This window comes from Scleropages formosus, chromosome 5 (genome assembly GCF_900964775.1).
Source record: "Scleropages formosus chromosome 5, fSclFor1.1, whole genome shotgun sequence".
NCBI lineage: Eukaryota > Metazoa > Chordata > Actinopteri > Osteoglossiformes > Osteoglossidae > Scleropages > Scleropages formosus.
Window position 1 is genome coordinate 6477314 of NC_041810.1, and position 17670 is coordinate 6494983.

Consider the following 17670-nt stretch of genomic DNA (forward strand, 5'->3'; position numbering starts at 1 on the left):
TAAAAAAAATCAAATACATAAATCACACACAGTGACCCGCAGTTTCGGGTTGGCTGACACATCATGGTGGTGAGAACCAGCTGGTTGATGGCACAAGATGAAAAATGCAACGTAACCCCACCAGCAACAATGTCCAACTGCACAAACGCAGAGAAAACCCCACTCTTCACCTCCTCTCATCTGTGTAGGCAGAGTCCAGCGCCTAATTGCAAGGTGAGTAAAACTCCGTAACTTGAGAATTTGCAACCAGAACCAACCTTGAAATGAGAGCCTTCTTATACCTAAAAATGTACACGGTTTTAAAAAATAAAAAAAAAAAAAACTGTTATAAAATATAAGTTTTCATAGAAGAGACACTTTTGGCTAATAAAACAAATCTCACTTTTTTACACTTTATACAAAAAAGTATCACGTAACATGTTATTTGACAAGCCTCAGCCTCCTTGTTATGGAAGTGGACCATTGTTTGAACCACCAAAATTCATACTAGATTTTGGGAAAATCTAGTTCCTTAATAATCATAAACCTAAAATTAGCTGCACTGAAAAAATGTAAATGCAAGTTGAAGGATTTATATATTGAGTCCAGTAATGGGTGTGCGTTTGTTTTCTCTCTGAATGTCGGTCCGATGGTAATAGCTACTTTGTCGGCCAATATTCAACACGTAAGGGGATTTTTTTTTTTTTTTTTAACAAGTCAGGGAAAAAAGGATTTCACCCCATCCACTCATGTTACAAATGTCAGATAAAACACATGTAAAGAAATAAATTTGGCACTGTTAGCTGTCTCTGGGCCTACAAAAGGATGAAGAACAGGCACGTTCCAAAACAAGAGCTCTTCTGGCCATGTGCCCTTTCAAAGATGAGGAACCAGTATTTCACCAGTCCACTGCTCTGCTCCCCCTTGCTGCTGTTGTACATGCATTCAACCAGATGTATCACAACCTGGGATAGTTTTATTTGCCTTTTGGAAATTGTTTTTTTTTTAAAAATTAAAAAAAAAAAAAGGCAGCAAACACAAAAAAGCAAAGTCCAGGCACATACAACTGAGGATGAAAGTCATATAACATGGAAGTAAAGAAAACAGAAACCAAGAAGAACAAAACCTGAGAAAGCTGAAGCCACAGAGCAACGTACGTAGGGCTGGCCCATGAGTGGGGTGGGTCCACACACCGTGGGGGTCCTGGGGTACATGTCCAGTTGGTCTCGAACCAGTACCGTAATCGCACTGGTCAGCGGAGAGGCAGTTAACGACCATCGTGGTGCATTAGCATGTCGTCGGCATGGCGATGAGTCTCCAAGGCTTTGACGGTGTAGATATCCTGAGGCTGCTCTGACTTTCGTCGCATCAAGGGGCGCTCTTTTCGCTGTTCCTTCTGCAGCTGGGTGTGGAAGGGGCACATTTACTTAAACATCGGCGACCCCACCGGCAAACCGCAACCTAGTTATGACTCACTTAACAAAACCGGGCGCCACTTACCAAAAAAAAAAAAAAAAAAAAAGAAATACACCCATCCGCCTCTTGATGCTGTTAAGTATGGAGTTAACATAAAAAAGACCTAGCATTAACTATTCAACTAACAGACTAGCCAGTCAGCCCTTAACAAGGATGTAATGATCAGTCTGGCACAGGCAGTCACTGGAATTCAGTGGTAGTGCTGTGAAATTGAGCAAAAAAAAAATCATACTTCCGAATAAATTTGCCTTTTTTGATTTTATTCCATTTGATAACGACATTCAGCCCTAATATCTTATTGCACATCACGTGGTCAGCAGTACCCAGTGGTCACTGTCACAAAAATACACACTCACACTCACACTCTGGCTGAAACCACTTATCCCAAGCGGGGTTGCGGCAAACCGGAGCCTAACCCCCCAACACAGGGCGTAAGGCTGGAGGGGGAGGGGACACACCCAGGACGGAATGCCAGTCCATCACAAGGCACCCAAGCAGGACTCGAACCCCAGACCTACCGGAGAGCAGGACTCGGCCAAACCCGCCATAGAACAGCAGTAACCTACCATAATTTTGAACTGTATGTTTCAGTGTTTATAACTTCTTAATCACAAATTCAAGCAACGTAGGACTACTCTGTTCTCACTTTTCCTCAGTACTCACCTGATCACTACTCTCAGTATATGGCTACATAATAAGTTCCGTAACTGTAACTGGTTAACGATATTATGATTATACATTTTGTACGTACATAGAATGGAATAGTCTGACAGGCTAAAACGTTAAATTGAACTTGTAACAGCCGATGCATTTGTGATTGATCCAAACATTTTGTACAATGCATTTGTCTAATTTGCACATGTGTAAAGCATCATTTATGTGTGACATATAAAGTCAACCATATAATTATACACTTAGAAGAAATGACTAGATAAATTATTCTGTCCCTAAAAATGTCAACTGGAGAACAAACCTGAAATAGTATTTACTTCATTTTTATTTTTACAGGGCTCTCCAGAGCAAGAATTTACTTTCCCTCCAAATTTCCCTGAAAGAATTGAGAAAATGAACAAGTGGAGGAGGGAGCTGAAGGAAAAGGCTGATGCTCATGTCCATGTTGACTTGCTCCTGACTTACTGACCTTGAGGAAGATGTTTGATATGATAATTAAATAATTAGATATTTAGATATTTGATGATAATTAAAACACTTACAGCTTATAAAGCGCAGCCAAATATTCATGGTCATGAGTGCAAAAAAAAGTGGGCTGTATTAAGGTTCAGAAATGATTATTATTTAGCGAACTTTTTTTTTAATCATTTCAGCAAAAAAAGTTAATTTTGCCTTCAATTTCAGTTGCCATTTGAAAAGACAAGACAAACAAATTTCTAGATGACAAACTACATGACATATTATTTGAGAACTGTAATGACTGATAACACTGGAAATATTAAAAACATTTTTAAAAATCCAGTGTGGTGACCGAACGCAGGATGAGTGTGCGTCGACTGATGTAAAAGGTGTTTAAAAACCGAGGGACTTGCTAAACTCGGGGGAGAATCACTCCACTCAAAACACAAAGACGACATCCTCACTGCTGATTCAGTTCTATGCAGATTAAGGGGAGTTTACCACTCTTATTTTGTCAATCGCAGCTGCGGTGAAATGTAGAGACAGAATCTAAGTTCACCTGAGCTGCTTCTTCCTCCACAGTCTTTTTTAAGATCTGAATATCTTCTATTACCGGGCCGTCTGTCTCCATTTCTGTCGGGCTGTGGAGCTCAGGGAAATCTGCGTACATAAAGAACTAGCGCAGGAAAAAGAGAGAAAAGTATAAGTGCAGAGCCTCGCTCTGACTAGGCAGGCAAAAAGCTCTTTTGAAGACCACGCTTGCCTTTCAAAACCCATACTGGTGGGGAAAAAAAAATTAAACATTTGTACAGGAAAACTGGCAATTAGCAACACACATTTTTAGTAGAAATGCAAGACTGAGGACACCACACTTAACTGTACAGTACATTGCGATTTACACACTGACATGCTCAAATAAGAGATATTTTAAAGGACGTATTAACGGTTAGAAAAACCCTGGATGATAACAGGTGTAGATGGATAACTATGGTAAAACGAGTTGCTTGCATCTGTTGAATTCGGAAGCTGTTATCCACATACCTGTGGGTTCGATTTGGCCAGGTTTTCAATTTTGAGCCATGCCTCTTCCCGCTCTTTTAATTTAGCTTTTTCTCTACAAAGAAAGCAGAGAAACATAAAGATCCATCCATCGATCAGTTTCAGAAACTACTTATTCAGTTCAGGGCCACAGCGGGCAAAGGAAGTCCCGTGAAATACAAAGTGCATTACCCCATGGACCAGATGTCAGACCACATCAGGGCACATTGAAAACTAATAAAATCTTTACATAAAATGACTTCACATCACATTGATACTTACTTATACTACAAATCTATTAACCACTATATCTGCACTTTATACTAATGAGCTCAAACTGCATATTATGAACAACTGCATACAGTAACTACTGCTCTCTTATTCGTACTCATTAACGTGTGCATTTGTATTCTGTAATAGATGCCTGTATTTATATGTGAACGGGGTTTACTGTGTTATGTGAAACTGTGTATTAATATAGCATTACTATTATACTGCACTTATTATGGGCTTAAACACTACATGCTTTACATATGAAAATAATTTCACACATTTAATTTCTTCCCGGAGAACAGGAATGGCACAGCTATTGTACTTCAGTATTTTGAGAGACCGGGGTAACCAGCGGTATTCCACTTTGTCGGAAAGCATCTTCACTCTGATTCATTGTCGCTCTCAGTCAGGGGTTCGCTTACTTGTTCTTCTCTGCCTTGAACTGTTGAGTGCAGTCATCAAACAATTTCTGGTTCATCTCCATGAAGAGTTTCAGAGCATTATAGATTAGCCCATGGATGGTCCTTGCAGAGAGATGTGTGTGAGACAGGCAGAACCAGACAGGCCTATGGCCTCACATAAGTCACAGAAAAAACACTCACAGAACAAGAGGAAAGAGCATAGCTATATTATTAATGAGCTTGTATCATCACCCTTCTCTGGACAAAGGAGAACATGTATGATTAATAAGAGCTTTATGGCCCAGAAATAAAGCTTTATCAAACTTCTGTCCCAAGGATAGTATTGCAGGTCCACTGAGTTCCTCCCATGTTTTACTCTGGTAGCCATATGTGCTACACTCCGCTCCAGCTGAGGAACTGCACCTGCACGCCTACTGAAGATCATGGAATTCTACACTTCATACTTATTCCAGTGAGTTTTGGAGTTTCGGTAGAGAGCAGGGAACATTATGGGGAGGATCCTGGCTGCGTTGTCGCTGATGAGGCTCATGATGTACTCGTTGTTCCAGTAATAAAGTGCCCTCTCTGCAACCTGATGGCGAGACAATGATCAGAAGCCACCTTCAGAGAACATCCATCCTCGCACACATTCTTCAGAGACCAGCCTTGTTTCCACCCAGAACTCCCCAAAGATCATCCCACTTTCCACACCCATCCATAAAGATGATCAGTTTTCTCCCAACACACGTAACACCGTAAAGAGGGGGAAGATGGTCAATTACTCACCTGAAAGTGAGGACTTGAGACACACTTGGCCAGCTGCCGGAACAGTGGTTCCATGACCTTCACAAACTCAGAGGGCTCAATCACATCCAAGATTTCCTCCAGCTCATTCAGAAACATCACTTCTTTTGGACTGTGAGTCTTTGGCCAGTACTTGAGAAGAGCCATAACGACCTATAAAAAAACATCAACAGTTACTTACAGGCAGTTAGGGTCATAACCATTAGTGGTCAGGGGAATGTGGACAGCAGGAGAAATAAATGAAAATAATAAAAATGAACAACAACAAATGCAGATAATGTGAGCATGGACAATGTAAGTGTGAGATCGTAGACCATTACCACGTACGTTCAAAAATGGCACATGACTCAGATGTAAGAGGTTTATGCGTTTCTTAATAGCACAATTCACTTCTTAAATTTAAGTGTTATTCTATTTTCTGAAAAGATTAATGAAATACTTCCAAATTTTCAATGAAAACTGAAAGAAGACAAAAACTTACTGGTTCGGTGAGAGTGCTGTCTTTTTCTAAAAACTGCACCACGCAGTATGCGAGCTATAAAATAAGTATTCAGCGCACAAATTAGGATTAAATAACTATTTGACACACACATACACGTTTTCAAGCTTTTACTGATTCTGATGCAGGAGATAAGTGACTATATGGAGTTCTGAACAGCCCAAGATACAAACTGCCTTCCGGTTCCAGCTGTGTTTGTAAGTTGAGCAGCCAGTGCATGACATTTACTTATTGACTTTATGACCTTTTAATAATATGGATAAAACAAACAGGTTTGTATTTCCCCACTGACATCACCGCCATAGATCCATCAGATCCAGCAGCCATGTGGTTCTTATAGCATGGATTTAAAAAAAATCTTAATATAGCAATAAATTAACGGAGAGGGACGTGTCCCTGATTTTTTTTTTTCCTACCTACAGAACATAAAAGCCTGAAGAATCTTTAAATAAAATAACCAATGGCTTTATAATTAAGGTGTTTCATTGTTTAGTCTTGTGTGAAAATACCCCATACAGGTAAGACACGGTATTTAAATTGTGTCCTAAACAGACATAGTAAGTCAAGGATCATTTAGAGATAACCAGTTACGGCTGGAGTGAAAACCGTTAAATGTCAACGGCATAACTTTACTACCCGTGGCGGTGCATTACGTTTAACAAGAACTGCTACATCCATCATGTGTATCAGAAGAGTAAGCCAAAAATAATTTCCCAGACAGCTTCACTGGCTGTGGAGACAGGGAAATTACACCAGACGGATCTTGTACTTAGACTAACACTGATTTACATTCTTCAGACAAAAAAGGATGAATAGGTTTCTGCAAACAGTCAGGTCTCCTGACCATGTAAATGCTGAACCGGTATAAACCATGCCCTACAGCTGCTTGTTAAAGATCTGAATGGTTGAAAAAGCAAAAAATACCTATAGCATAACGAGCAAACAAAAATTTACCTGCGGATGGTACACACCAAGTGACTTTACTTTGTGCAAAGGCAGTAAAACTTTCAAAAGGAAAATTTTGTGCTCTTCTTTTAAAGGTAAGGCAAACCCATTGATAATACTGCAAAATACAATGGAAAAGAGAAACCATAACAAATGAGACCACGATAAAGCCATATTTTTAACATACCAATGAGAAGACAAATAATACAATTTTTACATATCCCAAAAAAATTATTTAAATGAATTTTCAATACAACTGCAAAACTCACTTCCTTGAGCTGGTAGAGAGATCAGAAAAGATGGGTGGAAAATTCTTACAAACAGGATGAGTGTTACAATCCCCAGGTGTCTAGGGGTAAAGGGGTGTAACATTAAGTATAATACTAAGTTGCCTGAAAGCCAGTAGTTTGGATGGGGACCAAAAGAAATGAGCAAACACAGGACTTTTGGTGCAACAGTGATTTATTATATATATATAGTAATATATATACAGATGCTCCTCTACTTAGGATGGTTCGACTTACGATTTTTCAAAGTCACGATGGCACGATAGCGATACGCATTTGGTAGAATCCATACTTCAAATTTTGAATTTCGATCTGTTCCCGTTCTTGCGGTATGCGGTACGATACTCTCTCCCGATGCTGGGCGATGGCAGCGAGCCGCAGCATCCACTCAACGACACTCACAGTCTCTGTAGCGATCAGGCCAACGAGTGTAAACAACCGCAATTGTGTTGAAAGCGTTTTTTTTATTTTGCGTTTTCCCATCCCATCATGTCTGCTAAATGCCCATGTGTATCTCCTGCTTAAATTTGCCCAGCTGTAGGCTATGGTAAGCATTCTGAGCATGTTTAAGGTAGGCAAGGCTATGATGTACGGTAGGGGCAGTACTGTATTCTTTTTCGACTTCGAATTTTTCCACTTACGATGCGTTTATCGGAACGTCACCCCATCGTTAGTCAAGGAGCATCTGTATATATAAATGAGAAGTGAGCCAGTGATAGTATATAAACATGCGCATATAACAATGAGGTACAAGCAGAGACTTATTTACAAGGTCTAAAGTTATGAGTTAATAAAAACTCGTTTTTCTCGCGGTGAGTTAAGCGTGGAACAAAAGTGACTCATTAATGCAGAGTATAAAACTGACTAATGTATTATTCAGCAAGTACGGAAGGGTCTGGGGGGGCTGAAATATTGAACATAGCACATACCTTCCTAATACCTCCAGCAATTCTGCTATTCCATTGTGGTGCTCTGTTTCATAGATGAATCTATGAATATAAAGAGGGAACAATTGCAAAATGCATACTTTGCTTATAATAATGCTATCACCTGTACAAACAACATGCATCGACTGCCTTGTAACATCTATTGCGAACAAAAAACCCAACCCCAGACGACATGGAGTGCAAACTCATCACTGTTACATAAAACTAAGTAGCCGACTTGCCGATAAAAGATGTTGTTGATCTGCTTCCTGATGTATGCCCGCAGTCCAAGAAATTTGCCATAGATCCGGTGCAGCGTTGTTTTTAAGAAGTCTCTCTCTCGTGGATCTTCACTGTCAAAGAGCTCCAGCAGCTGCAATTGGACAGAAGATCCTTTTACGGATGGCATAGTGGTTATAGCTGCCACCTTGCACTTGAAGGACCCAGGTAGGAATTCCACTGCCTGCTTTTGTACCCTTGATCAATGTGTTTACCCTGAACTGACACAATAAAGATTACCCAGCTCTATATATGGGTAAGTCATTGTAGTCATCATACGGAACAGCTGGTAGTACAGCGGTCACAAGTGCTGCCTTTGGACCCAGAGGTTGTAGGTTCAAATCCCACCTCCAGCTGTAGTACCCTTGAGCAAGGTACTTACCCTAAATTGTGCCAGTAAAATCACCCAGCTGTATAAATGGGTAAACAACTAACTAGCTTAATATTGTAAGTTGTTACTTTGGAGAAAAATGTCAGATGCTGGTAACTGTTTTGAAATAAAGGGAGTAAATATAATCATCTTCATCCCACAACATGAGTCGTGTAAAAGGAGTCCCTGCTCACCTGCATCACAAACTTCTGGTCAATGTACTTCTTAGCTACATTCGGCTGAAAGTCTGGAGACTCCAAAAATCTGAGGAAAAACTCGTAGACAAGCTAGAACGAAAAGAAGCAAAAAGACACAGGAACATTTACCGAAATGTGGGCTGCACAGCAAAACCAGCAGCAGAGGAGGTACAACAAATTTCTTAGAGAAAGTGACAACTGGTTACTTGCAGCGAAAGAATTTAGAACCACTTCATCTGTTGGCCGGTTTAAGAGGAGTTTCAGGAAATGTAGAAAATACTTTAAATCTATCCCTCCACACTATATTCATGAAATCTCTTTTCACTCACATCTGTCTTCATGAAAATGTTACTTCCCTGGAGATCCAGCGCTAGACTGGAGAAGCGCGTTCAAAGTGGCACCACTATGTGAGGTCTCAGGCACAATCTGCTGCACCGTCTGCTCCGTGGTCCACTTATTAATAAGCCATAGTTGGAATCAGATAGCTGGTTGGGGGGGTCTTACCTGAAGGTGTGGCCATGCAGCCTCAAGCGTGGGCTCATCCTCTTCCGGATCAAACTCTGCCCCTGTGGGGTTGGATGATGGTGGCAGTGCCCTGAACATGTTCACAGCGAACTGGGGTGGGAATGAACAGATACGGCCATTAACAGCAGTCCGTTTGCGGCAGCTTATGAACGTTTCCAGCTTCCACATGTTGAACGTAGCAAAAAAATAAGTCCTGCACTGCAATATATAGGAATATAGTAACGCAGTAATAAAAAAAAACAAAGGAATACTGCAGCTAAATCAAGAATGTGGACTTCTGTTTTCCAGCAAACTAACCTCCCCCCCCCCCCAAACGACTTGCTTTCACACATCGAAGCAATAAACGTGATCTGCAGAGGCATTAGCCCTGGCTACACGAACAATCATGCACCTTTGCGTTTTACATTAGATTTTTAAAAAACATCCACCGATGTTGCAACGCAAACCTTATTTCACTTTGAAGCACTGTTTTTTCACTCAATGCATTGATCCAAAGTGACTTGTAATTTAGAAAGTCATACAATAAGAGCAATTTAACTGCAGCGTCATGCTCCGGTACAACAAAAGTACAGATGCTCCTCGACTAACGAAGGGGTTACGTTCCGATAAACCCGTCATAAGAGGAAAGATCGTTAAGTCGAAAAAGAATACGGTACTGCACCTACCGAACATCATAGCCCGACCTACCTTAAACATGCTCAGAACACTTACCATAGCCTACAGCTGGGCAAATTTCAGCAGGAGACACACACGGGCGTTTAGTAGACATGATGGGATGCGAACACACAACACAAAAAAAAAATGCTTTCAGCACAATATCGCTTGTTCACAGTTGCGGTTGTTTACACTCGTTGGCCTGATCGATACAGAGACTGTGAGTGTCGTTGAGTGGATGCTGCGGCTCGCTGCCATCGCCCAGCATCGGGAGAGAGTATCGTACCGCATGTCGCGAGTGTGGGAACAGAATGAAATTCAAAATTTGAAGTACGGATTCTACTGAAAGCGTATCGCTATCGTACCGTCGTAACTTCGAAAAATCGTAAATCGAACCATCCTAAGTAGAGGAGCATCTGTATATATATTACCATATATATAATAAATCACTGTTGCACCAAAAGTCCTGTGTTTGCTCATTTCTTTTGGTCCCCATCCAAACTACTGGCTTTCAGGCAACTTAGTATTATACTTAATGTTACACCCCTTTACCCCTAGACACCTGGGGATTGTAGCACTCATCCTGGGGGCGGTCTGAAGAGGGGGCGGAGCCAGGGACGGGCCAGCAGCAGCTGAAGCCAATTAATGCCTCTATTTCTTTCCCCGGACCAGCCAGTGAGAGAGAGAGAGAGAGACTGAGGAGCCGATGACTGAAGCGGCCCCAAGACATCAGTGATCCCGAGCACGACCCCGACCGCAACCCCGCACACCGAGTTCCCCCACGATCTACCTGTCCCCCCTACCCCCTTACGTCTGCTTCCCCGCACAACCCTGAATAAACGCCCCCCCTCACGAAATCTCCCCGCCTGTTCCGGCGCTTCTTTTCTACAAGGAGCATCTGCGAGACAACAAGTTCAATGTCCGTGTCCTTAAGCACTAACTTCTGCCCTTTAGTTAATTTTCCAATCAGGCGCCTCTCACACTCCCCAGGAAAGCAAATGAGCCCAATCCAAGAAGCCAGGGAGTCGAGGCCTCACCATGTGCACCACCTCGGGGTAGATGGGCTCCGTGACGACATTCCTGCTGTGGGTGATGTACTCCACCATCTCGCTCAGCGCCGCCCTCTTCACCTCCTTCCATTTCAGGTCGCTCAGTGGATCGGAGACAAAGTCAAAGAGCACACAGCACTGGCGCAACTTCTGGATGAAGAGCTTCTCCTGCTCCGCAGGCGGGACATCTGGGGGGAGGAGCAGAGTGAGAAGGGAAGAGACAGGGATACGGAGACAAAGAAGACGGTGGACAGCGGACGCTAAGAGACCAGATGCCACCGATGCGTCGGTGGGTGTGTGCGGTTACTAACCTGCAGGACAGCAATACCCAGCACTACATCATCAAAAACAAGAGGCTCCATTGAAGAAAATTCCCTACATGACATTCCGCAACGTCATCACTGTTAACGTGCCAAGCGGCAAGAAAGCAGAAATTAGTAACTAGGAAATGAAAGGGAAAAGTAAAACGAAAAAGAGACAGATGCCACTTAGAGAAAAATTTGACAATGTGACGATGGACTATGTACAAGTGCAGGCGCAGAAAAAAAACATATATCTTAGTAATAGAACTTTCATAAAATATATCTAGGGATGCTCACCAAGAGGGGTGTTCTACAAATGGAAAATAATCTAAATAGTGTATGCAAATTCGTGAAATTATTTAATTAGAATCTTCCAGAAAGAAACAAGATATAATTTATATCGTTATCATAATGATGACAACAAGAGCAACAAGAATCCTTATTAAATATCAATAAAAGAAACACAAAATATAAAATACACCACCATAACAGCATATGGTAAAAATCTGGTTTTGGATCTTATTTCAACAACACATTATTATTATCATCATCATCATCTCCGTGGGGAAATTCGCTGAGCTGCCAATGTGGCAAACGCATATCTTTAAACTGTGAGAGGAAACCAGAGTGCACCGACACAAGAAGAGGGAAATGATGCGAAGTCTACACAAACTGAATGGGGACTGAATTTGCGTTCTCGCGCACCATCCAGACAAAATGAGACAGCAGCACGATCTAATGTGCCACCATGTCCGACACTAAATTATTCAGATATTCAGGTGGCCTTTTTTTTTTCCTCTTTACCCAAAACAAAAAAAACAGTCTGGGGTCTTAAAAGTCACCTCCTCCAGACTCACTGTGTCCATCATCTAAGTTCACGTAAGGTGTAAATGTTCATGCACCATAACTTTAAGATTATGCCCAGATGATGACGAATCGTGAATATTGTGAGAGTTTTATGCAGCTACTTGTGTGATGAACATCGGTTCATATGATGGAAAGAAACAAACTAACTGCACTTAATCACACATCTGTATCTAAGCATCTCTTCCTGCTAATGTGACGAACACATTGTATTTTCTATGAGATGTCTGCCGCTTTGGAGAAAACCATCCAAGTGGATAAATGTCGATGTCTGCAACAGCACCTCTACGTGTAGATGTCTTTCTCAGCAGAGATTTACACATGTTCAGCTATTTACCATGGTTTACTCCACTGAGTAATTTTTACTGGAGCAACTTTGAGTAAGTACCTTGCTTAGGAGGGCTACAGCAGGAGGTGGGATCTGAACCCATGATCTCCAAGTCCAAAGACAGCTGCTGTAACCACTATGCTACTCAAAACCCCCATAAACCAGGGAATCAGAGAGACCATAACTTGTGCACATGGAACGGCCCACTGAACATGGAGATTAAAACTCTTGAATTACAATTTTATTTTCTTCACAGGACGTTGTGATGACTGCATAGAAAAGAATATCAGGACAATACATTTAGACCTAGTGTTTCAAACAGACATAATATTGATAACACTGATACTGGTTTTTGTAATGTGGATGATGAAAGTGCTTAGATTTAATATATATATTTTCAATCTAGCACTTTCATCATCCACATTACAAATCCCAGTGCTGCACAGCTGCTTATTAGACAGTGAGCTCTGAAATGGTACCCCGAACAATACATTTTGCTTGATAAAGCAAATAAAAACTGAAATTCAAGTCTAACAACCAAACCTTTTAATCAAGGTTTCATGTTTCTTTATTTACATTCATTTATTTAGCAGACACTTTTCTCCAAGGCGACTTCCAACAAACTCTATGTAGTGTTACCAGCCCGCACACCTTCTTCACCGCAGTGACTTACACTGGGTCACTCATTCATACATCACACACTCTCTCTGTGTCACTCACACACTATGGGTGAACTTGAACAGCATGTCTTTGGAGTGTGGGAGGAAACCAGAGCACCAGAAGACTTGCACTGCTAGACACACTACTTACATTTATTCATTTAGCTGATGCTTTTCTCCCGAGCAACTCACAATGCTAAGCTATTTACAATTATTTACCCATTTATATTGGTGGGTAATGTTACTGGATGTTACAATTTAGGGTAAGTACCTTGCTCAAGGTTACTACAGCCAAAGGGGGGGGGGGGGGGGGGGGACTGAACCTACAACCTGTGGATCCAAAGGCCGTAAGTTCTATAACCACTACACCACCAGCTGTCCATAAATCAGTGGAACACGCACTGTCTCTGTCACTCACGCACCGAGATAAACAGTTTGTCGGTTCACAAAAGGTAGAGAGCACTTCAGGACAGGATGGTACTTTATAATTCACCCCAGCAGCATGAAAATTCTCACGCACACACAGAGCATCTTAACACAGCTTCCTGTGACATCAGAGAGAGACAGAGGAGAAGGAAGGGAGGGAGGCGGTAACAACAACAACAACAACAACAACAACAACAGGAACAGGAACAGCAGCAGCAGCGAAAGTGCCTCCAAGCTGTGTAACACCTTTTGCAGTTGACAGAAGTCGCAGAGAACACTCTCCCCTTTTACAGAAGCAAATTACTGAGAGCAAACCCTTCTCCGGTGAAATGACGCTTCTCCCGAACCTCCAGTTTTCACAGCAGGAAGGAAGAGGACACGATGATTAGGGCGCAACGCTCTCCTCAAACAATAAGGTCAACGTAACGCTCACCTCGGAAGTGCATGAGGGCCACAGGCTGGAAAGGCTCATTGGAACTCGGCGCGTCCACAACCATCCTGCTCCCGGCTGCATGGCATTTCGACATCTACGCTGCTGCACCGCAAGGGCGATTCCACTTAGTTAAGGCGAGGAGGAGGCCTCCATTTTAGCACAGAAACAGACTCGGAAATGAAGCTCCCCGCTGCTGGAGGGAACTGGCTCCCGAGTGCTGTCACCAGACACCGCGAAACGCTATTGGCCGCCTGCAGCTGCATGAGACGGCCGTGTCAGGAAGCGAGTCGGGAAGCGTGACGGGATTGGCTGAGGAAGCAGGATGAGGCGGGACACTTAACGCGATTGGTTGCTCCTTCTCCAGTCATCTGGGACTTCCTCTTCTGACCCTCCTGCCTTGCTGAAGCAGATGAATCCAATGTGTCGCATCCCAGTGTGATATGTCGAGAAGGGACTTAGGATAAATGTCAACAGCAGAGCGAGGGGAACAAAACAAAATAAGTGTGTGAGTGACAGAGAGAGAGTGTGTGTTCCGCTGATGTATGGATGAGTGACCCATTGTAAGTAGCAGTGTAAGTCTTCCTGTGCTCTGGCTTCCTCCCACAGTCCAAAGACATGGTGTTCAGGTTCACCCATTGTGTGAGAGAGAGAGTGTGTATGTGTGTGTGTTCCACTGATGTATGGATGAGTGACCCAGTGTAATAGGTGTATCTAGCAGTGTAAGTCTTCCAGTGCTCTGGTTTCCTCCCACACCCCAAAGACATGCTGTTCAGGTGTCCCCATAGTGTCTGAGTGACAGAGTGTGTGTCTGTGTGTCCCACTGATGTATGGATGAGTGACCCAGTGTAAGTAGTGTATCTAGCAGTGGAAGTCACCGCGGTGAATAAGATGTGTGGGCTGATAACACTGCATAGAGTTCATTGGAAGTTGCTTTGGAGAAAAGTGTCTGTTACCCAAACAAATGCCAATGTAAAATGTAAATTTGTACCTCAATGAATTCAACCTTCTTAATTCTTATTATACATACAAAATGCTTTAACTTCAACAAGCAAGGTAATAACAGGGTACATCTCAGCTAGTCAGAAGTCTTATGAAGTGTCTCCAGGCTTGAAGGGCTGCAGCGAGTTACAGAGCAAGCGGTTACAGCTGCTGCTGCCTTTGGACCAAAGGTCGCGGGTTTGATCCCCACCTCTGCCTGTAGTACCCTTGAGCAAGGTACTTACCCTCAATTGCTCCAGTAAAATTACCCAGCTGTATGAAAAGGTAAATAACTGTAAGCTGCTTAGGAGAGAAAAGTGTGAACTAAAAAAAATTCGAATCTCCGCACTGCTGTCAATTGCACTACTGTCTGTTTTGCTTATTGTTGCCATCTTGTATATTGTTACTAATTCCAGTGTCCTACTGGCAGTAAAAGGTTCTGAGCTGTGACTCGTCTGCTACCCTTAGCGTGTGTCGTGTACGAATACCTTTACAGAGGGGCAGTTTCTGGAGCTCCTGGTTGTGGCTGAGAGTGAATCTGGCCAAGCCAAGCTTTCTGTCCTTCTTGATGGAGAGGTTTGAGCCCGACCGCTCGCCCTTCATCAACCGCATTGCGAGTGGCACGCTGTTGCTGTTTTTCAAGTCGCAGCTCTGCACAGACACGGCACATGCTAATTAGTGGCCGTCATAATTGACTTCCTAAAATGACACATGTGAAGTTATTCTATAGGAGACAATCAACAGGGTGCTGCTCTACAACCAAGAGCGTTTCTGTTTCTTTTTTTCAGCTTTCCGTCAGAGACAGTGTATAAAAGTGGACACATGAAGTATTGAAAAAATAAAAGATTTCAATCTCAGAAGGTGTACCGACTTTTGTTGAATTGAGTTCCTACAGTGGGGGCTGTATTTTTAATATACTAATTCTGAACTGTTAGAGGAGGGGTGTGGTGGCACAGCGGGTTTGGCCCAAGCCTGCTCTCTGGTGGGTCCGGGGTTCGAGTCCTGCTTGGGGTGCCTCGCGTTGGACTGACGTCCCATCCTGGGTGCGCCCCTTCGACTGCTGTAAATCAGTGCTGTGGCACCTTCGCTGTGGTGGCTGTGCTTTCAGGCCACACAGATGAGTACGTCACCCAAAGCGCTCATTTTGAAGGCTCTTTCGAATCCACTGACGATGACACATTGTTATTGTTTATTACATAACGTGCACATTAAGTGAACGATTTATTCTCTGCGTGCGTCAGTTTTTCAAGCTGTGTTTTCACCACGGCAGACTGTTTAAATTACATTATTAGCAGCCATGTAATATGGGCATGATGGCTTTAACACGCTCTTCTCCTGGTTTTGTGGCATGTGAAGGTCATCATTTCTTTGTAAACTTATAACTGGTATCTATCCTTTAAACAAGTCTATGAGAATGCATTTTTTTTGCTTTTTTTTTTTTTTTTTTGCTTTTTTTGGGTGCTTATAATTTTCTTGCTCTTGCTTTTGGCTTGTTTTGTGGTATTTGATGATTTTTAAGGTGCGAGTTGCAAAACTGTGTGTTTTAAAAGCTTAAATAATCTTTAAAAAGTTGAAAAAATCTGAAAAAACTGAGTTTGCAGGGGCAGGCAACACTAATTTCAAACTCAGTGAATATAAGCAAGTATGGTGCCAGACAACAGCTGGATGATCTCAGGGTTATGCCATTTGGTGTCCACATCTGACATCTGGTGAAAATATATTGACTTTGACACAGACCAGCACTGTGACACTTGTGACCTAATGAATGCCTAAGACAAACCTTCTTAGCTCGGTACACTGTCACGTACCACTACACTGTAAATGACAAAAACAGACACGGTTTACCGCATTATGCTTTGATTTTACTGTTCTGCTCAAGAAGTTGACCTGGTCAGTCACTCAGGGCATTTTGCACAACTATCCAATAATACAGGTCCTTTACCTCATTTTCCGATTTTTCATACCCATCTTTGCTTCCACTTCTGGGTGTTTTTCCTGATTTTGATAATTAATAAATAAATAAATAAATAAATATGGCCCCAAAGATTTATTAATTTTAGTCAATGTCTTTACTAATAATCCATCCAGACCTACCTGAACCACATTTTTGTATAGTGTTTTCTACTAAGTGAAATTAGCAGAAACATCTCTACATTGTTCTTTTCAGTATAGAAAAAAAATAATAATTTGCACTATTTGTACTGTGACACGAGCCTCCAGGAAGGAATTTGTAACCACTCACTGTTGTCGATAATAAGCAGAATTTTACATTTGCATAATTAACGTTTTTTTGCTTGAATAAAATTAAAACGAGTGAACATTTTATTTTTATTTCATACGAGGTGTGGACGGTCGGGACGCGTCACACACACACACGTGAAAGCGACGACGTCGGTTCAGTAACTAAAGTTACACAACGTGACAATTCACTCTCAGAACTGTTCAGTGTAAACTTGCACAGACATAAATAATACTAATCTCAAGCTGGGCATAGGATAAGCTCATGTGACGATGATATTTTACTTCTTACGTTAGGCCTGATGTCCCTGCATGTTTTTCCATTAGCACTTTATACATTATTGGGCTCCATGTTGAAAAGCTGAACCGTGCAACAGGTACATTACGTAAAAAAACCCAACCGACCTTCTCTTTCTTCGGCATCGCAAATTCGAAAAAAGTAACCGCTTGTAAGTTGTAACCTAGCAACGCTCCCCTGAACGCGTGGTACCCGGAGTCACTGCAGTGGCTCCTCCCCTTCCGTTTTCATTGGCTGCGCTAGGTCACGTGAGCGCAGCGTGTTTCCGATGTAACCTTCCGAAATCGCACGGCATGAGACGCTTCACCGAA

General features: G+C 42.3%; 1 protein-coding gene across 2 annotated transcripts; it reads right to left on the bottom strand.

Annotated features, from left to right (window-relative positions):
* Positions 1 to 428: 428 nt before the first annotated feature.
* LOC108930818 (serine/threonine-protein phosphatase 2A 56 kDa regulatory subunit gamma isoform-like) lies at positions 429 to 17560 on the bottom strand. Of its 2 annotated transcripts, XM_018746232.2 has the most exons (15): positions 17467 to 17560; positions 15312 to 15474; positions 10822 to 11021; positions 9110 to 9220; positions 8603 to 8695; positions 8002 to 8132; positions 7763 to 7822; positions 6556 to 6664; positions 5584 to 5637; positions 5085 to 5255; positions 4763 to 4890; positions 4320 to 4421; positions 3628 to 3700; positions 3146 to 3262; positions 429 to 1381 (listed from the first exon to the last, which is right to left on the bottom strand). In XM_018746232.2, the coding sequence occupies exons 1-15, from the start codon at positions 17482 to 17484 to the stop codon at positions 1247 to 1249; spliced, it is 1665 nt and encodes a 554-aa protein (XP_018601748.1). In that variant the 5' UTR covers positions 17485 to 17560; the 3' UTR covers positions 429 to 1246. The 2 variants fall into 2 exon arrangements, with proteins under 2 accessions (XP_018601748.1, XP_018601747.1); XM_018746231.2 differs by lacking the exons at positions 15312 to 15474; positions 17467 to 17560 and adding an exon at positions 13846 to 14105.
* Positions 17561 to 17670: the final 110 nt, after the last annotated feature.